Source organism: Salvelinus fontinalis, chromosome 17, assembly GCF_029448725.1.
Source record: "Salvelinus fontinalis isolate EN_2023a chromosome 17, ASM2944872v1, whole genome shotgun sequence".
Lineage (NCBI taxonomy): Eukaryota > Metazoa > Chordata > Actinopteri > Salmoniformes > Salmonidae > Salvelinus > Salvelinus fontinalis.
Genome location: NC_074681.1, coordinates 42653522 through 42680159, shown reverse-complemented (window position 1 = coordinate 42680159; position 26638 = coordinate 42653522). Strand labels below are relative to the sequence as shown.

The window sequence follows — 26638 nt, the reverse complement described above, 5'->3', positions numbered from 1 at the left end:
AACAAAGCTTTCTTAGTGTCCAACAAGCTTTCTCTGCCCTTAACCTTGTTCTGAACACCTCCAAAACAAAGGAGATGTGGTTTGGTAAGAAGAATTCCCCTTTCCCCACCGGTGTGATTACTACCTCTGAGGGTTTAGAGCTTGATGTAGTCACCTCATACAAGTACTTGGGGGTATGGCTAGATGACTTAATCGCTCCTCTTTCACCACAGCTGCCAAACTAAACCTGATTCAGATGACCATCCTACCCATGCTAGATTACAGAGAAGTAATTTATAGATCGGCAGGTAAGGGTGCTGTCGAGCGGCTAAATGTACTTTACCATTCGGCCATCAGATTTGCCACCAATGCTCCTTATAGGACACATCACTGCACTCTCTACACATCACTGCACTCTACTCTGTAAACTGGTAATCTCTGTATACACGTCGCAAGATCCACTGGTTGATGCTTATTTATAAAACCCTCTTAGGCCTCACTCCCCCCTATTCTGAGATATCTACTGCAGCCCTCATCCTCCACATACAAAACCCGTTCTGCCAGTCACATTCTGTTAAAGGTCCCCAAAGCACACACATCCCTGGGTCGCTCCTGTTTTCAGTTCGCTGCAGCTAGCAACTGGAATGAGCTGCAAAAAACACTCAAACTGGATTGTTTCATCTCCATCTCTTCATTCAAAGACTCAATCATGGACACTTACTGACAGTTGTGGCTGCTTCGCGTGAGGAATATATATATATGTTTATATATATATATATATATATATATTTTTTTTTATCCCAGCCCCCGTCCCCGCATGAGGCCTTTTGCCTTCTTAACTGACTTGCCTAGTTAAATAAATAAATGTCTAAAGGAGGTTCATCAGAAATGATGCAGGGGTCTCTGGATAGAGTAACATTAAAGTCCTTGCCTAATGAGGACAGAGATCATCTTGAAAAGGTAATTATATCTGATGAAATTCAGGAGGCCATTTTTTGCATTGCAGGGGAGAAGCAACCTGGGCTGGATGGATTTTCCATTTAATTTTACAAGGCTTTCCTTCCCAAGTTAATTGACCCACTGTGTAATATGATCAAGCCCTCATTACTGTATTCCCTGACCAGTGCAACTCCTATAGGCCCATATCCCTACTTAATACAGGCTATAAAATTATTGTTAAACTCATAACCCATAGACTTGATGGGATCTTACCAGGCCTGGTTAATGTTTATCAGTTAGGCGTTTGTACGAAACTGATCATCATCAGATAATATTAGGAGATTATTCAATATTATGTATTGTGTGGAGGGTATACAGGAGCCTGATGGCTGCCTTGGATGTGGAAAAATGATTTGATCTGGAGATTTCTTCTGGACGTTTTAAAGTGTATGAATATAGGTCCGAAATATGTATCAGACTACAATATAACCGTCCTTTGCCCATATTCTGACTAACAACAATATTTCCTCTCAGTTTAAGCTTTCTCGTGGGATCAGGCAGAAATGCCCTCTTTCACCACTCCTTTTTGCCCTGGCTATTGAACCCTTAACGGAAGCTATTAGGTCTCAGGCAGCTATCCATGGTATTCGGGTAGGTGAACGGGAACACACTATTTCTCTCTACGCGGGCAACATCTACTTATCCAAACCAGAGCAATCATTCCAAGCACTAGTAGAAACGTTGAATTAATTCAGTTCCTTTTCAGGCTACAAGATCAATCTGACAAAAAGCATAACCCTTTTCCTGGAGGTCTCAGATAATTACTTATTTAGGACAGCAAATTCCCACAGAAATGACTAACACCTGTAAAGTAAATGATGTGCCATTACTTAAAAAGGCTGGGGAAGAACTAGATAGGTGGCATGAAGTCACAAATGTTACTAATTGGACGTGTTAATTGTATCAAAATTAATATTTTGCCAAAAGGTGAATATCTGTTCCAAACTCTACCCATGCCTTTGCCTAAATACTTTTTCTGACAAATTACAGTTTTTCTTAATTGTTAGCACACGTTTGCTGAAACAACATCTCAGGTACTCAAAACTCTAAACTAACAGTTCGCCAATTTCCCCAAACCCCACAGACATCTTGCAAAATGAAACACAGCAGTCAAAATCATGTACTCCCTGCTAAAAAGGAAATTCTGCATACAAATGAGACACACACACACACACACACATCAAATTAATCTACCTAAGTGAGAACCGAGATCACACTGATGTGACGCATTCAAAACACTACTATCAGCACCTATTTCAGTGTAAAGACTAATATTTTGTTGTTATACTGTGTATTGTTCGTGTGTACTCAAACAAGAAAGAAACACAAATGCAAAAATGTAAGTTTTTGTAAGTATATTTATATTTCAACACACATATATATATATATATATATATATATATATATATATATATTTCTCAATTCATGTCAAACAACATAAAGTAAACATAAAGTAAATATATTTTGCATATGCTTTGGAACAAAAATAGGCCTAATTGTACTACTTTACTGTATGTTAGATCAATTGAACGGACTAGATAAAGAAACTGTCAAAATACAGTCAAATCTAAATCATACGTCAAGACACAAATACTCCATTGCGAAAACAATATCAGTCATGCATGTTGTTTTTGTCCGGCCACAGATCTTTATCAACAATGAAGGCGATATTCTCCTTGGCCAGACAGCAGGAGAAATGTCTTCAGGCATGACGCATCCACCCCTGACAGGACTCTGCTGAAATGTCACCACAGGCCTTCTCCATTTCCTGGAGAAGGGCATTACGTTCATGGGGTTTGCGATCATACACCTTCCACCGCCAAGCTGAAAACAACCTTTCAATGGGGTTGAGAAATGAAGAATTGTAAACCTGGGATGGTGATGGAACCAGTTGCGGACCTGAGCGGCCCGATAGAAACTCACGTTGTCCCAAATTAGAACATACGGTACATTTGCTGCTCAGGATCACCTGGACCTCTGACTTAAAAAGACTGTCATGTAAAGGTGTTCGGGACATTAAAGAGATGGGCAGTGTTGTATGGTCCAAGGGTGGCATGGAGGTGGAGGATCCTATTGTGGCTCATAGCTGTGCATATGGTGACATTTCCCCTGCACTGGCCAGGTACCTCAACGATGGCGCGTTGACGAATGATGTTCCTTCCTCTCCTCCTCATCTTCGCTAAATTGAATCCAGCCTCATCTATGAATATGAGGTACCTGGCCAGCGCAGAGGGAACTCCATGATTATCTGAAATTACAGTAAATACTGTAATTGCTGTATAGTAAAGTTCACTGGCAACATCAGTGAGTCTAATGTTTAAAGAGTGTAATACTACTTACTTGCACATATTCGTACCGTTTGTGCTTCACTCGGTGCTTCACCGTTTGTGCTTCACTCTTCACTGTAGATTTTGCTTTGTCCGGAGATGGTGTTTCTTAAGGATGCGGCCTATAAGCTCACTCTGATGTTATGGAAGATGGCAGGGTTTTTAATAATCTGCTGTTGGATTTCCCACAGTCTTAATGGCATTATTTTCAACTACCATTTTCACAATGGTAGCCTCCTGTTCATCTGTAAATAGACATGTTCTAACACCACGTGGTGGTCATGTTTCAGTTGTACAAAAACAAAATAGCATACAGTACAGTAAACTCTATGGTAATATAGTATACAAGATAAACATGTTACAAAGTAGTATAACTCCCAATTTTGTACAGTAATGCATGAAACATTGACTTTGTTTCTCCTTACAGTATGTATTGGAATCTACAGTCTTTACTGTGCTTTATGTTGTACTACTGTTAAGTAGTAAAAGTAGTAGATGGGTCCAATGTATGCAGTACATACCTATTCTCATTCTCACATTGGCCTGCACTCTCTGCCCACCCTCTCTCAAGGTCAAACCATGGTTGGCCACATGGTCCACCACAGTTGCCCGAATTTCATCAGAGTTTACTCTCCAATGTTCATGGTCTTCCTCCACCTCTACCCCCACCTCTACCTCTACCTTTACCTCTACCTCTACCTCTCAGCCAAGTTTGCTTCCATCGTTCTCCAAACACAGAAGTACTCACCTGTGGCATTTTTATCCATACCAAAGGTCTGATTGCAAAGTGAACATTTCTGCAATTAGTGTTTGAACATGTGAAGAGTGAAAGTGATCAATTGGTATTTGAGCTTAGCTTGTTGAACTGTGTTGCTTTTCATTTGCACACAATAGATTTGTGGTTGTGCCAAAGGTAGAGAATTGTGCGTTGTGTTTTGCCAAATGTTTGTTATAGAATTGCAATCTGAGTGTAAAGCAAAACGTGTGCCAGTATTATTGCAGATTTGGTGTCTGGTTCTGCTAAATGAGTTACAGGTTTGGGTCATTGTGCCTCATGGACCAGTTTTAGTGTGTAAACAATTGGGGGAAACTGTCTTCTGGAAAAAGGAAGCCCCCCCCAGAGTTAAACTCAATACTTTGTGCAGACCATATTAAAAGGCTGGTCTTTCTTTGCCCGATTTGGAGGATTTATTACTGGGCGTCGCAAATGAAGGCAATATGGGTATGGTAGGACACCAGTTCTGATCCACTGGCTTGGAGGCAAATAGAAGAACTCTCTTCATTCCATGTCACCAGGCAACCGTGCCTTATCACCACCCAAAGCATTTAGTAGCTCCATAAATAATCCCTTTATAAAACATTACCTTATTGACAGAAGTTCGCAAGCTGACTGGAGGAAATAAATCGGTATATAAGCGAACTCCATTTCATGAAATCAAAAAACCTTAAGAGATGGTATCACTCCTTTCTGGTTCAAGAAAGGTATAAGGTCATTTGGTCAATTATGTGAAGTTGGGGTGATGCTCTCTTTTCAAATATTGGCCTCAAGGTTCCAACTTCCCCAATCTCACTTCTCAAGTATTTACAGGTCAGACACTACATAGCTTCTCAACAGGGAAGTAGATCACAGGCTTTGTTCTCAACTGCAGCTGACAAGCTGTGGCAGGATAGAATGGGGGTGAAAGGCTTTATATCATGCATATACTCTGGTCTACAGACCTTGATAGAAAATGAAGCCCTGAATGTATGTTCTAAATGGCAAGACGACCTTGGCCTCATTATTGAAGAAGAGACATGGGAGACACTTTTCGTAGATGCCCAATAGTTGTCTTTTAGCACTAGGCATAGAATGATGCTGTTTAATTTTCTGCGTAGGGTATACTTCACCCCAGAGAGGCTTCATAAGATTAACGCAAAATACTGAAAATACTGCCTTGTGTGAGACAGAGGTGGGAACCCTCGTAAGTATGTTTTTGGCATGTCTAAAACTTGATGTATATTGGGGAGGTCATATCTCACGTGACCTCTTTTGAATATTTCAATAATTCCCTCCCTGGTACTTTTAGGAGATGAGTCTCTATTGACTAGAAGTCTAGAAGTCAACTAGAAGTCAATATCGAGCTAAATCAGTTAAATTAGAAATTTTAGCTGCTAATAAATGTATTGGTCTTAATTAGAACACTAATTCCTGTGTGAAAGGATAACATACAATACACTGAAGAAACCTTCTGTATTTATGGTGGTTTGGGGAGACTTCATAGACTTACTAGATTATGCTGCATAGGGTGTGTGGAATGTGTGAAATTAGGGTTGACTTTGGATGTGGGGCTTTAAAATCCTTTTCTATTGAATAATATATATTTGTATCTTTAAATTAGCTAGGTTGGTTTGTGTTAAGTAATAAATGATGTATCTAAAACCTTATTCATGTGTAAATACGATCTGATCACTGTGTTTTATATAAATCTATTTTATTTGTTTATGCATTTTTTCTCACTGCAATTTTTGTATGTAGGACTATCTGTCGAGCTACTACTGGGGGAATAGGGAAGGGAGGGATCTAGGGAAGGGATGGCAGGAAGGGATCCCTACGTGCAGTTAGGATACTAGGGACTCGGGGAGAGGGGTTATAGGAGCTAGTTGTTCTTGTTGTATGTCTATGGATGTTTATATTGGAACATTTTCAATAAACAGAATGTAAAGAAATAAGACAAAAATATAAGAATTAGGGTTACAAGTTAGGGTTAGGATTAGTTTCAGGGGTTCGGGTGTTCTGGGGTTAAGGTTAGGTTAAGCGTCAGGTTTAGGATGAGGGTTTAGGGAAAATAGGATTTTGAATCGGAATTAATTGTTTGGTCCCCAACAAGAATGAATGTGTGTGTGTGTGTGTGTGTGTGATGTGTTGCAGCTCAATTCAATAGTGGGGTCGGGCTTGCTGTTCAGGCTTGCGTGGCATTGCCCTGGCTATATGATGTATTATAAATGCAGTGTAATGGATTGCAGCAAGAACACTGAATTATTGACCATGCTCTTTGTCTGTGTGCTCCCCCTCCTAGGCTTCTCCCCTCTTATGGGAGTTCCACTGAAGGAACATTCCAAGATTCCATGTATACACTAACCTGTCAGGATATGTTCTATTGTTCCACTTTTAACCTTCTAGAGTCTAACGGGGGGAGGGGTGTCTGTCTCATATCTAAGAGGTATAAGAAAGATCCAGAATTGTTGTTGTTTTATACACTTACTTTTAAACCTATTTATTTTAGGCACTAAACTATAGTACTTCCATATATACTTCCATGTATTTTTTAAACTTGTACTGGGGTACCTTCCGACAAGTCTTGTGAGGCTTGTGTTCATCCTAGACAACAACCAAAACAACCTTTCCATAGAGGGGTCATATTAGTGTATAGCCCAAACTGTTTGGACGCTACAGACAGAAGTTGGCAGATCTGCAGTATCGACTTCAGACGAGTCCTGTGACGCTTGTTGGGGCCGTAGAAGCTAAACCGTTCGGACGCTACAGACGTTTTTGTGAGAAGACTTTCAGGATGTCTCATGGTATGAACAACACCGCTGTATCTCTGCCACCTTTCACTGCAGATGCGGAAGTGTGACATCGGTGGATGCGATGGATGCGTGCTCAGCCCCCTCCTGTACTCCCTGTTCACCCATGACTGCGTGGCCAAGCACGGCTCCAACTCAATCATCAAGTTTGCAGACGACACCACAGTAGTAGGCTTGATTACTAACAATGACGAGACAGCCTCCAGGGAGGAGGTGAGGGCTCTGTGAGTGTGGTACCTGGAAAGCAACCTCTCACTCAACGTCAACAAAACAAAGGAGATGATCGCGGACTTCAGGAAACAGCAGAGGTTGCACCCCCTATCTACATCGACGGGACCGCAGTGGAGAAGGTGGAAAGCTTCAAGTTCCTTGGCATACACATCACTGACAAGCTGAAATGGACCACCCACACAGACAGTGTGGTGAAGAAGGTGCAACAGAACCTCTTAAACCTCAGTAGGCTGAAGAAATTTGGCTTGTCACCTAAAACACTCACAAACTTTTACAGATGCACAATTGAAAGCATCCTGTCGGGCTGTATCACCGCCTGGTACGGCAATTGCACCGCCTGCAACCGCAAGGCTCCAGAGGGTGGTGTGGTCTGCACAACTCATTACCGGGAGCAAACTACCCGCACTCCAGGACACCTACAGCACCTAATGTTACTGGAAGGCCAAAAAGATCATCAAGGACATCAACCACCCGAGCCACTGCCTGTTCACCCCGCTATCATCCTCAAGGCAAGGTCAGTACAGGTGCATCAAAGCTGGGACCGAGACTGAAAAACAGCATCTATCTCTAGGCCATCAGACAGTTAAACAGCTATCACTAGCACATTAGAGGCTGATGCTTATAGGCATAGACTATAAATCACTGGCCACTTTAAGGAATGGAACACTATTAATAATGTTTACATATCTGGCATTACTCATCTCATATACTGTATTCTATACTATTCTACTGTATTTTAGTCCATTCCGCTCTGACCTCACTCGTCCATATATGTATATAGTCTTAATTCATTTCTACCATAAGTAGAGACGATGAAGTCGTCCATCGGGGTCCTGAGAGGCAGTAGGGCAGATTTGAGAGGCAGTAGGGCAGATTTGGTTAGGTTCATTTTATAACTTGAAATGTAGCTGAATTTGTCTATGATCTTCAAGGCTTTTGAGAGGGATTCAGATACATCGTCTAGATAAAGAAAGACATCGTCAGCTTACAATGAGCTGACGTGATCCGTAGAATTGAGAGATATTATCAAATACCCTGGGCCAGGGGCTCTATAGACAAGAAAATAGCAGAGGTGAGATGCGATCACCTTTCCCTGCTACTTCTAATTATCCTGAACGGAACAGAATAACTTGAAGTTATTACTATGGCTGAGGGATTGGCATGTAGTATCTTAATCATATTAATTAAATTGGAGCCAAGTCCCATATGTTCCAAAACCGATATAACCATTCTAGTCTATCAGAAGCTCTTTCTGCGTCGAGAGATAGAACTGGTATTTTATTAGGATCCCCATTAGCTGTTGCAAATGCAGCAGCTACTCTTCCTGGGATCCACACAAAACGTGAAACATGACATAATACAGTACGTTAGACAAGAACAGCTCAAGGACAGAACTACATACATTTCTGATGAAGCATATAAGATTATGTAACAGACGGCAGAGGTTATCCGAGGATAAGCATTTTTAAACAAACACGCTTTGCTCTAGATGTACCAATTTGGGTAAGTAAGTTTAAAAATAGTTTTAAAATAGTTTAATATCTGTGTTTATCAAGATAGTACACTCACTATCGCCCTCTGAGTTGCAGCCTTCCCTTTTTTAATAAAAGCGAAATTTGTACTGTATTTACATCCCTTCCAAATGTACCTTTGTCTGTGTTAATCATTTCAAGTAACAGTGTACCTAATTGGTTCCAAAATGATAAATAGACCTCAGGAGGAATACCGTCCCATGGAGAGAGATTTGGGCTTCCTCAGTTGAGAAAAGAGGACTTCTTATATCTTTTAAAAAGGACTCAATCTGGCTTGGTGTGAATTTACAATCTGAGGTGTACAATTCTTTATAGAAACAGGAGAATCTTTGGTTGATGTGCTTCAGCAAAGTACTGAGTAAAGGGTCTGAATACTTATGTAAATGTGATATTTCAGTCTATTTATTTTTTGCAAAAATGTCAAAAAAACTGTTTTTGCTTTGTCATTATGGGGTATTGTGTGTAGATAGATGAGGGGAAAAAACGATTTCATCAATTTTAGAATACGACTGTAACGTAAGAAAATGTGGAAAAAGTCAAGGGGTCTGAATACTTTCCGAATGCACTGTAAATGTATTACAAAGCATCAATAACTGTATTTCGTGCTTTATAAATCACCAGTGTCAATTGTGTCAAATATGATATAAACATGTGCTTAATGAAGGGTGACGTGCTGAAGGATGGCACATGCTCTAAAGTGAAGTGATGTTAGTCTCATTACACCTAATCTCGTTCGGATAGTGCTATCCCATAATCCTCGGGATGTCCCTCCAGTGGTGGAAAAGTACCCAATTGTCATACTTGAGTAAAAGTAAAGGTACCTTAATAGAAAATGACTCAAGGAAAAGTGAAAGTCATCCGGTAAAATACTACTTGAGTAAAAGTCTAAAAGTATATGGTTTTGCATATACTTAAGTATGAAAAGTAAATGTAATTGCTAAAATATACTTAAATATCAAAAGTAAAAGTTTTAATCATTTCAAATTCCTTATTAAGCATACCAGATGGCCCGATTTTCTTTTTTTAAATGATTTACTGATAGCCAGGGAGACAGTCCAACACAGACATAATTTACAAACTTAGCATTTGTGTTTAGTGAGTCTACCAGATTAGAGGCAGTAGGATGACCAGGTATGTTCTCTTGATAAGTGTGTGAATTGGACCATTTTCCTCTCCTGCTTTCAAAATGTAACGAGTACTTTTGGGTGTCTGAGAAAATGTATGGAGTAAAAAGTACGTAATTTTCTTTCGGAATATAGTGAAGTAAAACTAGTCAAAAATGTAAATAGTGAAGTAAAGTACAGATATCCCCAAAAACTACTTAGGTAGTACTTTAAAGTATTTTTGCTTGAGTACTTTACACCACTGCGTCCCTCCACTAAATCCTAACCTTAACTCCTACCCTAACCTTAACCATAACTCTTACCTAATCCTAACCTTAACCTTAACCATTTATAATGTCAACTTCAATGGGGCAGGGACCTCCCAAATGCGCGTAAGATCTGGTGGACCAACACATCAAACATGGCCTTCGTTAGCCAATACAGAGTGCCGGGAGAATCTCCTGGCGCCTTACTCATTGGCTTAATCTACCAACCAATCATCTCCCACAACACCTTCTCCTATAGGTCCGACGTCTTGGTAATAAAGAGATTGTGTTTGTAACTCTTATTAGGATAGTTTTCCCCACAAGCGCGACACATCAACCACAGATTTTAAGGGTGTAGTCTTTCTTCTTCTTCTCTGTGAGGCCATTAGCTAGCTAGCTAGCTATGTCTTTGCTAATTAGCTAGCTGGAAGGTAGGACCGGTAGTTTTCTTCTCCCTTGAGGCCAGGGGGAATGTTTTCCAATAGATAGCACAGCCATAAAGTTAAGTGGCTACATCATAAATGTACATTTTATTTTTTACATAAAGGCTAAGAGAATTATCACTTAACAGCTAAAACAAATAAAGAATAAAGACAAGGTTAAACCATACATTTTCTTTTAGGTTTACATTTTTTAAACAATGTAAATATATAAAGTTTCAAAAAGTCCTGCAATGCAATAACATTGAACATTACACAGAGCTGTGAATAGTGTAGCTTGTTCCTGAGGTGGTGGACTAATGGTTCTTGCCTCTCTGCCTGATGGAGGTATTGAATGTTGATTTCAACCTTTAAAAGTAACAACAAAGAAAGTTAGCAGGTCTGTTAGGAAATGCATTTGTCACACCAACTGGATAAGGGCTTTTCTGTTCTGCACCAGAAATACTCTAAATGGGGAGATGGGGAAACTCCATTTTTTTCATACTATTATATTCCTCTTTAGTTTACAAATCTCACGACTTGACCTATGACACGTGGCTGTATCTAGCTAGCTAGCTAACAATTGCTATGAAGTCGCCAAAATTATTTGCAATAACGATTGAGGTAGCTATGTAATCTAACTCAACACTTAACTGCTACAGACTCATTTAAATGTACAATAAATAAAGGTTAACTTACTCAGTTCTCTGTCCAGTGGCACCACAAGTCAGCATTTGATTTGTAAACTCCATCACCTGTGCGCTTACTGCAGAAACACATGCATGTGCACTGAATTGTCACGATCGTCTTGACGTGGAAGAGAGGACCAAAACGCAGCGTGTGAAAAGTACATCTTTTAATAGATGACGTAACACGAATACTTAATCAAAACAAAACAACCGTGAAGCTACAAACATTAGTGCATACACCAGCTACAAACGTTAAACATAGACAATTACCCACAAACACCTAAAGCCTATGGCTGCCTTAAATATGGCTCCCAATCAGAGACAACAATAAACAGATGTCTCTGATTGAGAACCAAACCAGGCAACCATAGACTTTCCTAAACACCTACACTGAACACAACCCCATACATACTACAAAACCCCCTAAACAATACACACACCCTAAACTAGACAAAACACACAAACATCCCCATGTCACACCCTGACCTAACTAAACTAATAAAGAAAATCAATATAACAAAGGCCAGGGTGTGACATGAATTAAAGGGTAACTACACTTAGATTTTTCCCAGACCTCAAAAGTGGTCCCTTGGTGTGGTTTAAGCATCGCTGTGAACACACACAAAAAATATTTTTGTTGTTGTTCTGTTAATGTGTGGGGAAAATGGGGGGGGGGGGGGAATAAATAAATAAGGAAAATCTGAAACCTGGAAAAACTAAACCGAGGAAGCCGAGTTAGGCCAATTTTTTCAAACTGATTTTAAAAGGCCCTAACAACGTTTTTGTGCTGTACATGAGCGGGTGTCATCCTGCAGCACAGCATTTTGGGGAAAGTTGAGGTCAGGTCCAATATGCACCCAAGAGGGAAAGAGGTTGGGCCATCCTAGAAATATTAAAGAGTAATATAATATAAAATGAAAATAATATATGCCATTTAGCAGACGATTTTATCCAAAGCGACTTACAGTTATGCGTGCATGCATCAGAGTAAATTGGCACCCGCAAACCATTTCTCAAGCACAGACTTTCACTTTGTGGAGCACTGAAAAATACCCATAGCTATTCTGAATGCTCTGTGTCCTTCTCTTTGAAGTAAATTGATTAGTCACCCCAGCACTTGGCTCCAGTAGACTGGAATCCATGGTTACGGAGCTCCAGGTGATTGTAATCTCACAGCGAGTCAAGTCTTAATCATGCCTGGCGATCTCCTATGAGCTCTTTTGAAAGAGGGAAACAGTTATTACAGTAGGGATCAATATGGAACCGTAGACATCTGTCAGTCAGGTACTTGTAAATGATTTTAAATCACATTAGTGTTTCACTTAGCATTGTTTAGGCGGGGCACCCTACGAAAGGGTTAGCTGTTGATCTTGGGGTTTTGTGCTCTGGCTGGATAATAATTAAGGAGAAACACGATCACGTAGGTGATATTAGTAAGCCTATGTCAAGGCCAAAACCTGAGCTGGTTTAATTGTATCTGTTTTCGAAGCTCCCTGTCCTCTTCTCTTACTTGTTGTATCATCTTCTCTACTTACCCCCATTCAGTCTCTCAAAGTGCTTCTACCTATTCATGACTCATTGGCCCAATTCCCCCCTATTATCTCTATTATCCAACATTTTCAACATGGTTATCTGGTTGCAAACTGCCTTTTTGGTTGAGAAGACATAATAAAACCAGATTGCCAGACATATTTGTCATGGCAAGATCAAGACAACATGGGAAAGACGTCATAAAAAACATTAACAAAACTTCCCTTCACAGCCTGACAATGTTGCAACCAGTTTTGCCCAATGGGATATTATTATCAGACCAACATGTTCGTTGAATAGCTGTAGAAATCATATGCAGGGCTCATCAAGTCCCCAAAGACTACAAAGACCTCCTCAGGCGCTACCCAAGATATCTCCCTTAAAAGAGCGATTTGCTGCTCTATCCTGACGCAGGGGAGCTGTCATGGGCCGACAAATAACCAAAATAATCCCTGCACACAATGTACAACTTTGTGGCAACTATTTTACGTGGTTATCTGGTTGGAACAGAGAGCAGTTGGTTATTCTGGTTGTGTGACGCCTTCTCAACCAGTTCAAAACCAGAAAACAATGTCATTACATTACATAGTATGCCAAAAGTTCCACATAGGGTCAGTATCTATGTGTGCCACAACTTGACTCGCTATCATCTGGACATTTTGTGTATGAACTTTTACTTGTGGTTCCATCCACACATCTACTACTTCATGCAGAGGAGCTGCTGTTGCCCTTTTCTCATTTGTCCCGAAACAGGGAGCATGCATAGGAAGTGCCTGTGTTAAAAAAAATAAAAAAAACACAAGCCCTCATGCATTATGGATCCTCTGTTGTAGGGAAGTATGTTACAAAAGGACTGTAGCATATGTAATTAGTGGGAGTTAAGAATGTTTTGAGTCTGTATTAGGTGTGTGTGTGTTTTCCCTGCAAATCCTCTGAAACCTGGCGATGGAGATAAACAGCTTCAAAGGGGTCGCTTTGCTTATGAGCATGAGCTGCTGTGACAGCTAAGGAGGGTAGTGGCCTTCGACTCTCCTCCGTTCCTCCCTTCCTCTATTCATCTGCAGTTCCTCCTCTCTCTCTCTCTCTCTCTCTCTCTATCTCTCTCTCTCTATCTCTCTATCTCTCTATCTCTCTCTCTCTCTCTCTCTCTATCTCTTTCTCTCTCACTCTCTCACTCTCACTATATCTCTATCTCTCTCGCTCTCTCTCTCGCTCTCTCTCTCTCTCTCTCTCTTTCTCTCTCGCTCTCTCACTCTCACTATATCTCTATCTCTCTCTCTCGCTCTCTCTCTCGCTCTCTCTCTCGCTCTCTCTCTCGCTCTCTCTCTCGCTCTCTCTCTCTCGCTCTCTCTCTCGCTCTCTCTCTCGCTCTCTCGCTCTCTCTCTCGCTCTCTCGCTCTCTCGCTCTCTCGCTCTCTCTCTCGCTCGCTCTCTCTCTCTCTCTCTCTATCTCTCTCTCTATCTCTCGCTCTCTCTCGCTCTCTCTCGCTCTCTCTCGCTCTCTCTCGCTCTCTCTCGCTCTCTCTCGCTCTCTCGCTCTCTCTCGCTCTCTCTCGCTCTCTCTCGCTCTCTCTCTCTCTTCATCGTCATCTTCATCTACATGGAGGCACTTAACACTTCAGAGAAGCCCAGAGACAGAGACTTCAAGTCATTTCCTTACCCGTTAATACCTCATTCGCTTTGTTTCTCTCTACCTTCTATTTTGCATCATCATGGTGATGTGGCAAATGACACGTTTTGTCTTGTAAGTCCAATATCTTGAAAACTTGACTGCTGACATGAAAAATGTTTTCGGACTGTATCAACAGTGGACTAATGATAAAAATAAAAAAAGATTGTTTTTGAGTGGATTTTTCTTTGGGCATCTTCCAGTTAACACTCCAAACACACACTATCTCTGTAAGTACATGTATACACTACATACAGTACTTTATTATCAGTATACAGTACTTTATCTTCAGCAATATACAGAGCAAATGGAAAATCTGTTGCATGGGCAAAACATACAGAACAATACTCGCACAATGTAGAGGGCTATGCCTACATACTGAAATGTGTTATGTGGGCTGGCATCAGTTAATTTAGGCTTAAACCCAATAGTGTGGCAGTGACACATACACTTTAATGTTCAGGCTTTTCCCTCACATCTGAAAAATGTATCACTAAGACACGTCTGTATCTGCCCTGCAAAAAAAAAAATGGTTTGCTATGCAGCCTCAACCTTGTCTCAGCGCAACAGGAGAAGGCGCAACGTAAATATATGTTTCTACCTCGCTGCCTCTTCCACTCCCCTTATCATCCCTCGCTCAGGATGAGAGGAGAGTAGTGGATATTGACAAAAAAATAGTGTGGCAAATAAATAAACCAAACCTTTCTCGCTGACGTGCGTGCCTGCAATGTACCATCACTAAAATACTCATGTTTTGTCATGTCATTGACATGAGAACAGCTTCGGTTCCACCACAATCAAAAGAAGTGCATCACTGACCCTGTCTGTGTTTTTTTTGTTGGACTTTTCACTTTGGTGACTCATCATCTTGACTTCTTTCAAATTGAAATGTCAGATTCTACGAGTCATCCTATTATGTGCTGGAGAATCAAATAAGAATCGGCTGCCTTGCTGTGAATATTCACAAACCATAGGCTCAATGTTGCGATATTCTATCGAAGTTGTCATAAGGATTACTTCAAATCTTTCTGTCAAAATCATCTTAATGCACAATGCTATCACTCTGAATTCAAGTTGAGGTCATTTTCGATTACATAAAGCACAACGGCTGTACTCTATACTGTTGGGGCCTCTGAGTCTGAGGGCCACACGGGTTGTGTTTTATTTATCACCACAGCAGAACGGGGTCCAGTAAATGCAGTTCTAAAGCGGAACAGTCTCTGGATGTGTGTGCTGGCTCCAACAGGGTAGCGTAGTTCCAGGCAGGCAGGCACATCCATCCCCATTTTATCTCCAACAGATAAAAAAAACTGGCAAGTGGAGGAAAAAGCAAAGAGACAAAAATAGAGTTCTGTCAGAGTCCCCTCGTATCTCATCTTTCCAGAGGGAGTTTCAAACCAAAAAAAGGTGGCTGCTTTGGTATGGCAAACCATTATTTGGGAATGAGGGAATGTGTATTTTTCCCTGTTAAAGTAAACCAACAAAAAGGCCTCCGTAGCCTATTCTGGCTGAAGTCACTGAAGTCTCAAGCTGCCTGTTCATCAACCGTAATGAAGATGGTACATTCACAGATGCTCATTATGAAATGCCAAATTGCATTTCCGGTTGACTGTGACAGAATTTAATAGCACGATGATAGCTGTAGCCGTGGCTATAAAAACCCTTATGAAACACATGGAGCTACCCTAGCAGACTTGGAGAGTGAATTGAGTGAATTAACAGACTTGCCTCATCAAAGCTTCATAGCTTTGTTGTTTATTAATTCCACTTATCCTCATACTACACATTCTCAGACGTCTTGAACACACCTTAAGGGACCCGAGCAGGATGTGACAAGTTGGCTGCTGACAGGATGGAATGTCTCGATTAGCGAATAAGGCAAGTCTGCTCAAGGAGATGGCGGGAATTAATAGGCTCATGTAACGCTCGTCTGAAGAAGTGGACCAAGATGCAGCGTGGGGTAGCAAAAACAGCCAAACACACAGAAATACAAAACATAGAATGCCCACCCCACATCACACCCTGACCTAACTAAATAGAGAAATAAAACGTCTCTCTAAGGTCAGGGCGTGACAGTACCCCCCCAAAGGTGCGGACTCCCGGCCGCAAACCTGAACCTATAGGGGAGGGTCCGGGTGGGCATCTACCCTTGGCGGCGGCTCCGGTTCGGGGCATAGCCCCCGCTCCGCCTCTGGCTCCCTCCACTTTGGTGGCACCTCTGGTTGTAGGCCCCGAACTGGGGACCCTCGCTGCAGGCCCCGGACTGGGGACCCTCGTCGCAGGCCCCGGACTGGGGACCGTCGCCAGAGGCTCCGGACTGCGAATCAACACTGGAGCTGGCACAGGATATACTGGGACGTGGAGACACACTTGAGGTCTAGAGCACAGAGCTGGCACAACCCGTTCTGGCTGGATGCTCACCCTAGCCCGGTAACTGCGGGGCGTTAGCACAGGACGCACTGGGCTGTGGAGACGCACCGGAGACACAGTGTGCAGAGCCGGCGCAGGATATTCTGGACGGAAGAGACACACCGGAGGCCAGGAGCGCTGAGCCGGCACAACCCGTCCTGGCTGAATGAAATATCAAAACGAACTCTGAACCACTTATATTAATTTAGGGACAGGTCGAAACGCATGAAACATTCATGGCCATTTAGCTAGCTAGCTTGCTGTTGCTAGCTAATTTGTCCTGGGATATTAACATTGGGTTGTTATTTTACCTGAAATGCACAAGCTCCTCAACTCCGACAATTAATCCACAGATAAAAGAGTAAACCTAATTAGTTTCTAGTAATCTCTCCTCCTTCAACCAACTGTACTGGAGTGTGGACCTCAGCTCATCTTTCAATCACCCACGTGGGTATATGCTCCTAAAAACCAATGAGGAGATGGGAGAGGCAGGACTTGCAGAACATCAAGTGTCAAAAATAGAACCATGTTTTATTTTAGCGTTTGGCTACGCAGATGCTAGTTGCATCTGCCCAAGCAGTTTGGATGAAATGATGGAATAACATGTATGTGTACATTTATTTTGCAACACACACGTAAAGCGAGCAGTGTGGACGCTAAAAACGAGTAAAAACTAAAGGGAGCATAAACGACTTTGAGTGACTTTGTGTTACTGATGTTTTACGGTGTTAAGCAGAATGAAATCGGTGGATTAAGAACTGCTTTCTGGCAGGACTGGGATAATGGTGTTATAATTGGTCCATTGACATTTAGCCGGTGTGCTCCTCTGACAATGGGCTTTTGGGTGATGATAAATTGGCAGAGAAATGCGTGCAACTCCCAGTTATTTACCCTGAGATGAGAAGCCACTATTGATCTGCATGAGTGTTACCACTGTGCAGGCTGAAGAACGATCTGTTGCCAGCAGGAACAACAGAACAAATTTGACAGTGTATAAAAGACTTGATATTATCTACAAAGGTCCAAGCTTATTACAGTTTAATTAATGGTAAAAACTTTTTACAACAACAGTCTTCACTCACATTTCATATAGTCTATTTTGCCAATTCACTTTGCAATTGGACATTTTAACTTCCGGCAAATTGCATTCAATTCTTCTACAATCCTATTATGCCTATTATGCCATATTGTAGTTAGTGAGTAAGAATAAAAATTACCTGATGCCTGAATTTTAGGGGAAGGTCTGTAATTGTTGAGCCTTAGATACATATTGCCTCTCTCCACTTTCCTATTCTTTGGCTGTACTCCCCTGACAACAGACATGCTGGCAGGATAAGAGGGATTCAGCCTCACGGAAACATAATTTACTCCTAATCTAGTGTCTGCAGCTCTGCGGCTGCCACAGCAATATTAAAGAGGCTGTCAACAGAACACCAGCTTATCCTAATTGTCTTGGGCCTCCTGGACCTGACTGTGTGGGGCTCAGTGACCACCCACCGGTGCCCATGGTGGATAACAGAGGCTCGTCTTCCTTATAAAACACAAATGTCAGCGTCTGTTTTCCTCTCTGTGTCCGCTTTATAACCTCTTCCATTGCCATTCTATTACATCCTCTTCCGTTTGAAGTGATTTGCATGTAATGGGAAAGGACTCTTTTCCAGATGTACAGTTCTCTCAGTGGTTGAGGAGTTTATCATTGCATGTATAGTTAAAACACCACCAAATGAGACTCTTAATTAGCCATTTAATTAAGCACAGGTTTTGAGGAAGAATGGCTATGTACTCCCTTCAGGGAGTTTTCAGTTCACCACCTTCTTATCTGCTCCCAGAAAACCAACATTGAGTCATATTTACCGCACACTGTAGTGGTTTGCAGTAGGTGACCATCTAATAGTGGCTAAATTCTCCCGTTCTCATACATCGATAGACAGTTTCCAGACAGTCTAGAGACCAAGGCCTTTCTTCTCAGACATATTTCAGTGTGAGGCTGCAGTCTGCAGACCCCTGGGGAAAGAGTGATTGTAATGCTTTCACGGTTTAATGATCTCAGGGATATTTTCAGATTTTTGGAGGAACAGCGTGTTCTCTCTCCCCTAGCGTCCTGTTTTCCGCTTTCTTGCCCAAAGTTGCATTCAGAGAGAACTAACATTGGACAGAGAGACTAGCGATTCTTTCTCAGGACGCCCACAAACCACACAAAACAACCTATTAAATTTGATCTCAAGAAACACAAAACCTTTCAGAGAAGCTCCCTCTGCGAGGTGGGGATTTTATTTTCATTATCTTGGAGCTTGACCTCCAAAGAATGTCTTACTTGGTCCTCCCATTCTCGCTTTGGGGTAACTAAAGGCACTACGAGGTTGTCCATTTCGAACTGTCATTTTAGTCTTGTACTGAACCTCGGGTAATGTACATCACTACCACATCATTACCACATATTATTTTTGTCCAATTAGGATTCAATACAAAGATAATGTGGAGGTATGGTTCCGATGCATTCTGAGAGCATGTCCCAGTCAACTGATACATGATCTCTTGACAAAAGATACGAATATTGAATCCTGCACTCTAAAATGTTCTAAACCTATAGCTCAGCGCTTCCCAAACTCGGTCCCCGAGACCCCAAGCGGTACATGTTTTGGTTTTCGCCCTAACACTACAGTACACAGCTGATTCAAATGATCAAAGCTTGATGATTAGTTGATTATTTGAATCAGCTGTGTAATGCTAGGGGAAAAAAACAAAATGTGAGTGTCTGAGTTTGGAAACCCTGCTATTAGCTGAAGCTGAAATGATTGCAACATGCGACTTTCACCCTATTCATGTCTATGTTACATGCTGCAACTCTGACTCACTTCTTACCCTGCCTTTCCTTTCCCCCAGGGAGTGTTTGCACAATCTATTGCAGTGCAATGATACAAATTTTTTAAGACACAAGCTCAAGTACATAGTACAAATATTATGAAAATTCGAAATAGTGGGGCAATAGGTCTTGAAATTACTGAAATGCTTTCTAAATATATGAACAATCAAATTATAAATGACTTACTATAAGATTTCATATTTCTTATAACTGTCAAATAAATATGATCGTACTTAGTGACAGTACAATATTGGCACTATTTTAAAACTGTCAACAGAGGTACCATTCAAATGTGTGCAGACTCATTATAACTTCAGCTTTAAGCACACAGTGATTTCGTCCATCTGTGTCCAAGATAAAGTGGTCTTCTTTCAATTTTATGAAATGTAGTATTTTTTCATGTTGAGACCTCTAAATCGGGTTGAGAATGTCACAGCGAGATGAGTGGCTGGACTCGCTAGACTGTCATCGTTCATTTGCTGTCTCGCAAGCTGGGCTCACTCAGAGGAAGATCATCTATTTTTGCTAGGATAGGTTAGAAAATGTGACACGTCACTTCCTGTGCAAATATGGGGTCTGAAACCTGACACTTCAAGTCAGCTCCTTAGAGAGTGGAAACAGAGAGCAGACAGATGAGTCTTTTTGGCATTATAAGGCTTCGGAATGTACACCAAAATGTACCAGGTCCGAATAAAGACCTGGCTACACATTATTCCACGGGAAATTCCAATTGGCGTAACACTAAAGGGAATCCCCCTCTAATTTGCATATTGTCTGATTAGAGCATTTGGTTGACAGCACGCCTCAGGAATATAGACTCAAGTTCAAGACTTCTTTAAAGTCGTTGTAAGATCCTAGTCTGATTCAAACCATTTTGACCACGAGGTGCATACACCAAGAATAATGTTAACTTTTCTGTTCTGCATTGAAGTATTCTCATGGTTGAATTAAGATTTAATGGGTTGCGCTTTTCTTGACTGTTTCACAATAGCGTCAGCTTGCCCTGTCACATGTACGTGGTAATATGTGAAATAACATGTTACCAAAATAGCATGGGCACAATCCCATATTATTACACTCTCCCTTTACAAGATGAAGGTGATATAATAAACTGTGACATATCTAAAGACTAATTCGCACATTTTCATAACTCCAGAAGAACAATGAGAGATTAAATGCACAATTTAATTCCAGCCTGGAGCCAAGTCAGTATAAAAGACTTCCCTGATTAGTGATGTATGGAGAGGTACTGTTACTCACTGTTAAAGAAAAACTCTACTCAAAAACTATATGTTGGTATTTTTTAAATTAGTCCACTGTCAGCTGTCAAGTTTTCAAGAAAGCAAAGTGTCACTTGGCACATCATCATGATGATGCAAAAAGACTTGACTGCTGACAGACAAAACATTTTGGGGCTGTATCAACAGTGGACTAATGAAAAAAGTACCAAAATATATTTTTTTTGAGTAGGTTTTTTCTTTATGAGCCTTGAGGCGCACTTTCAAACTCACATATCAATCTACTGTATGACACACATGGCACAACCAAGAACCACATCAACCCTTGTCACGTGTGTATCGTTTAAATACACTGCAGGTGGCTAAAGAGATGAATTTGTGCTCTAGATGCACCCTGAACATGAGATACAGTGACAGATGTCATGTCACTGAGCACATATCAACACAAGCTGTTATTTCAAGTTGATATACATTCTTCCATTGACTTCGATAATCCCACACAATATGCATACTTCCATGCGCTCCATGGCCCTTGGTGGGTGTTATCTTAATGAGTTTCTCCTTCAGAGCTAACGTAAGCACAAAATAAATCCATAATAAAGCTGGAGGGTTTATTTACCCACACTCCCCTGCTGGGCGGTAGATGATATTAACATGCTTGTGCGCTCTCTGCAGATGTTGGAAGTTCGTGCAGTCTGACTCTCGGAACCTCTTGGAAGACCAGTTCTTTGCCGCCTGCTCCAATAGTAACTCGTTTCGCTTAGTTTTCAATACACCTGGAAGATGATCAATAAATTCAGGCCCAGTTATTCAAATCAGTGCCCTTTTCAAATCAACGGTTCCTCATTTTCTGGATCCCATTTCTGACACCAATATGCAACGAATACAGTTGTAAACTATTATCCCAGTAAATGTACAGTATTTTTCAGAGAATGTAACAATGGCGTGTTCAGGGGGTTGCCCAGGCCTTGCAAAATAAATATCAGCCCCTGCAGAGAAGCATGAGATTGAACTTCACTTAACTTTCTGGAGTTTTCCCCGTCAGTTGACAGTCTCAACGTATCCCTTTACTGTGACAATTGTGATCGAATCAATACAATATTAGCCACTTTCAATGCAACATACCGAACAAATCAAACTATGCAAGACTTGGTATGCAAAACTAACTATGCAAGAGATTTGATTGAAGGCAGAACGCATCGGAGTAGGATTCTATTGTGCTGACAGGCACGACTCGGGCCTGTACTCGACACAGATCGGTGCGCAATAACCAATCAGAGCTGCAGTAGGCCCATATGCAAATAGACCATTGCCATATATGGATCTGTGCCATTCACTTTGAACTGGACTATTTTTACAGCATGAGCGGTCATGAGTAGATGTGCTTGTTTTGAGATCAAAGCGAGAGCTACATGTAGCAACGTGTGCACATTTGTATATGTGTTCATATCCTTTGCTAGTTAGTGAGTTATTAGCCTAGTTATAGATCATTTGTAGTCAGCAATGGGGGAGTAATTGCTTCTTATAAGAGCACAAAACATTTGCATTTCACGGGTAACAAGCTTTTTTAAAGTTTTTTCTTAAAGCGGCAGTGTTGCATTTTGAGACAGGCTTGAATAAGCTCAGTAGCCAATAGGCAGAGGGTAGCATAATTCGTCTAATTCCATGTAATAATGGTGTGGGAATAAGGATGCATTTCATTTTGTAAAGTGGTTTCTTGCATCAAACAACACAACATTTTCAGTCACCTCCTTGTCTGAAGGACAAGCGGATAAACAGGTTAATGTCAAACCCTGCATGTCTCACGCAATATAGGCCTACAGTACATTGAACACCACACATTGGCTGCTACTGTAGGCTGAACGATAGAACAGCTATTTGCTTGTTAAAATGGTATGGGAGGCATTTTCCATTGTTTTGATGATAGGTCCTACATTGTGATCAAATGGCCACAGTAGCCTACTTGACTACTGTTAAAACTAATTTAAAGATGTTATAGCATCAGTGTTCACAGTAAACGCGTGCAAGAAGTTTCAAAAAGCTTAAACAAATTCGACGGAACATTGGCCATGACCCACCCTGAAATCTGATTGGCAGATCTGATTTTGGGCAGACAGGATCAGATACATGGGCTACATATACTAAGACAGAGGGGAGCTGATTTGTTTGCTCGGATGCTTTCTCCGGTGAGATTTATGAGTCTTGCTATCAGTGTGCATCTTGGTCAAAAGGATCAATATATTCAGCAACGACCTATCAGATCTCAGACTTTCTGGGGGGGCCTCGCTCGGACTCTTTCTTTGGTTAAATAGATTTAGCCTCTTCCGAATTCAAGTAAAATTATGAAACACGGATAGACACGAATGAGAAATAATAGTATACGTTGGTTTATTTTTGTATTGTTCAATTATTGGGGGGAAGCCTGGTTTCCCTTGGCATCAATCAATACACACCACTTTGTAGGCTGACTGTCATTACACATGGTGTTGGTAATGTCCCTTTCCATTCAAATGGCGGGTACACATTGCTCTGTTCGGATGTAGATGAATTTTGGAGTAGACGAACGTGCGCAGGTAACCTATTTAACCTTGTTTTTTAAGTGATTTGTTTGACAATCAGATAAAAACGTCAAGACTTGTTGTGTTCATGACACATTAAAAGGTCATACATTTTCACAGTTAAATTATGCCTTTACTATAAAGCCCATAAATTAGGAGGTCCCCTTAAAACATTTTAGACCCCCCGAATTTCACAGGATAATTCTCACTCTGGGTGGCACTTTCAAATGTTATGTGCCCCAACATGGCCACCCCATTCAAAATGTTCTGGACACACCACTGGAATGTAAGAAACAAAGTGTTGATCAACTTGCCAAGGGATATCTCACACTGCTTCCTCAAAACATTGGTGATAAAACATACATTATATTTCCCCCTAAACACAGTAGAGCTTAACAGCAAGGTTTTATCTGTTTGTTTTCGCCAGGCTTTCACACTTCAAATCAGACATTACAAAACCTTCTCCTCCCAGTAGAATATGATTAGTGGTGAAGGGGAGCTAGTTCTCTAGGCTCAAAGACAATTGATTTAAACCACTACAGTTTATGCTTCAAAGTAACAAGTAGGTTTGACTGCCCTTCCTTCAAGGCATACCCCAGTTTCTCTACATCACCACTGAAATACAATGTCTCAAACCCTACATAATGCCATCACACACACACACACACAGTATAATCCACTATTCATGACCATTCATGTCATTGCAAATCTATTTCGGATGGAGCTCAAAACAGCGCATTTTTAAGGAAAGTGTTTCCTTCCAGATGGTCCATGAGCTCATAGCCAGCCATCACTCAGTCTCCAAGCTGGAATTATGCAGCGAATTTGAATTCCGCGAACAGGTTTTAATTCTTAATTTAGATATTAATTAGATTCCTGCAACTTGGCAAGGGTGTGTTATTTCCCCTGATGCTGTTCTCAGGATCATTATTGGGGCGTTTGCTCGGGATCTGCTCGTCAGAAGAAAATACGCTTCATTTAATAACAGGGTTGAGACGAGTTCATTAATACAAATCGCTCCCAGTGTCAGAATAATGATGTTATGTGCAATGCAGAAATCAAGAGCTAAAATCTGCATGGGACAATGGCATCCTGTAATATGGTTTACATTGTTTTTGGTAGTGGGCCCCCTCTGATGATAAATACATCTGACAGAATGTGGCTTTAACAATGTTCTAATACAACCATTCTGCCAGTTGTCTTTATGGAAAGTTGATTGAACTGTATGGAATTCTACATCAGTGTTATATGTCACAGTGTTGTAGAGGCATTTTGTCAGGATGCTTTAAGTTTGACCTAATACCCGGTCTGTGTTGTCATGATTAATGTCTACATCCGCTGTAGCATTTGTCTGTGATTTATATGACTACACAGTGTAAACGTTAACGTATAGCTGAGAAAGGTGAACTAGGTTCTGTTTCAATAACTGGATTCCAAGGTTGTTAGTAAAGGCCTGTCAGCGAGTTTAATTTGAATTGAGTTGAGGATTTGAATAGGAAATGAGAGTGCCTTTTCAAAGAGCACAGACCAGAATAGGAGAAAAAAAAGGAAGAGCTAGGGACTGTTCTGTCGTATAGACATTTTCCAACCTTATATAACCAACCCAAATATTTCAGTTTTTGACAGAATTTCCCGTAACAGCGCCACAGGGCATTTCATATCATTTTAGAAATACACAAAACATGTTTTTTTTGTGAGTTTCAGGAAACACGAACAGAAGGCTGAGTCACATTCCCTTCATTCTTCCCTCCATCCTGTTCACCTGGCTTTCATATAAACACTCTTTCTTTCTCTCTCGCTCTCTTTTTCCCTCTTTTATCTCTCCCTAGTGCACTCCCATTGTCGGCCATGGATTCGTGCTGGACAAGTACAAGTGCCAATGCCGGAGAGGCTTCTACCACCCTAGCAGAGTGGCACTCAACGGTTTCACAAGTAGGTTTCCCTACCCAGCAACATGTGGCATCTGTTCCCTCCACTCTGATTTCAATCACTTTATTTTAGCATTAGCAGCAGATGTGTGTGACGGACCAACATGGAAATCAAGGGGAACCTGTGCATTCGTTTTCATTGATATCGGTTTGGCATCATGATCATTTTTTTCATGTAGGTTTAATAAGTGATTATAATATCCATGTATTTTTTGTTGTCGATTTTGTTCACTTGTAGTTTGTAGGATACTAGTCTGCTAGGTTGGTTGGAGGGATGAAAGAATGGATGGAATGGTGATGGATGGAACGATGGAAGAAATATTTTATTTTTTGATTCCTCTGTACAAATACCTTGGATGACTTTGCAAGCACAGACTTAGGTTAGCACCAGGGCATATGGAGTAAAGTACTAGTATGTATACAGTCCTTTTCATAAAATCTCCTAGACAGCACCCCTGAGGATGTGACAGCCTTATTGGAATGCAATGGGAGACTTGAAAGCAGCATCGAGGGGTAAAAGTCATCTTCAAAAGCCCACAAACACGTCATTAAAGAAATATTTCAAATGCATCTCTCCGGCTTAGATTGGATTGTAGGAGAGATACTCATTTCCACTTCTGAAATGACCTGCCACTGTTATTCTTCACAACCCGATTTCATGTATTGTTGTTTCCCAGCAACTATCAAGACAATAAAGAAATAAAGCATGAAGTAAAAACTGGCGGGGAGAGGGTCTCATCTTCCAAGGCATGGCAAACCCCATGAATTTAGATGCTGACAAAAAGTGAAAAGATTTCCTTTAATATTTATTTGAGTAGTCAATGTTTTTTCTTAATTTTACTCATAAGAGGGTGTCTATGCATAAATATGTTCAACAACTCTCAGACAGAACTCTAAGATTCCAAAAGGGTTCATTGGCTGTCCCTCTAGGGTTCTACCTGGAACCAAAAGTGTTGTACCTTCTACCTGTGGAAGGCTACCTGAAACGTTTGACCCAAGTTAAACAATTTAAATGCAATGCTACCAAATACGAATTGAGTGTATTGTGTATTGTGTGTAGAGTGTATTGACTTCTGACCCACTGGGGATGTGATGAAAAAAATAAAAGCTTAAATATATCATTCTCTCTACTATTATTCTGACATTTCACATTCTTAATATAAAGTGGTGATCCTAACTGACCTAAGAGGGAATGTTTACTCTGATTAAATATCAGGAATTGTGAAAAACTGAGTTTAAATGTATTTGGCTAAGGTGTATGTAAACTTCCGACTTCAACTGGCTACATGGCTAGCTAGCCACAGTAGCAGGGCAATTGTCTGAAATTTGTGTAG

General features: G+C 41.0%; 1 protein-coding gene across 1 annotated transcript in view; it reads left to right on the top strand.

Annotated features, from left to right (window-relative positions):
- gpr158b (G protein-coupled receptor 158b) overlaps window positions 1-26638 on the top strand; it is a 77514-nt gene that overhangs the window by 13956 nt on the left and 36920 nt on the right. Inside the window, exon 3 of the mRNA XM_055867551.1 lies at window positions 25206-25308. Coding sequence (XP_055723526.1) covers window positions 25206-25308 — 103 coding nt within the window. The remainder of the gene's footprint in view (window positions 1-25205; window positions 25309-26638) is intronic.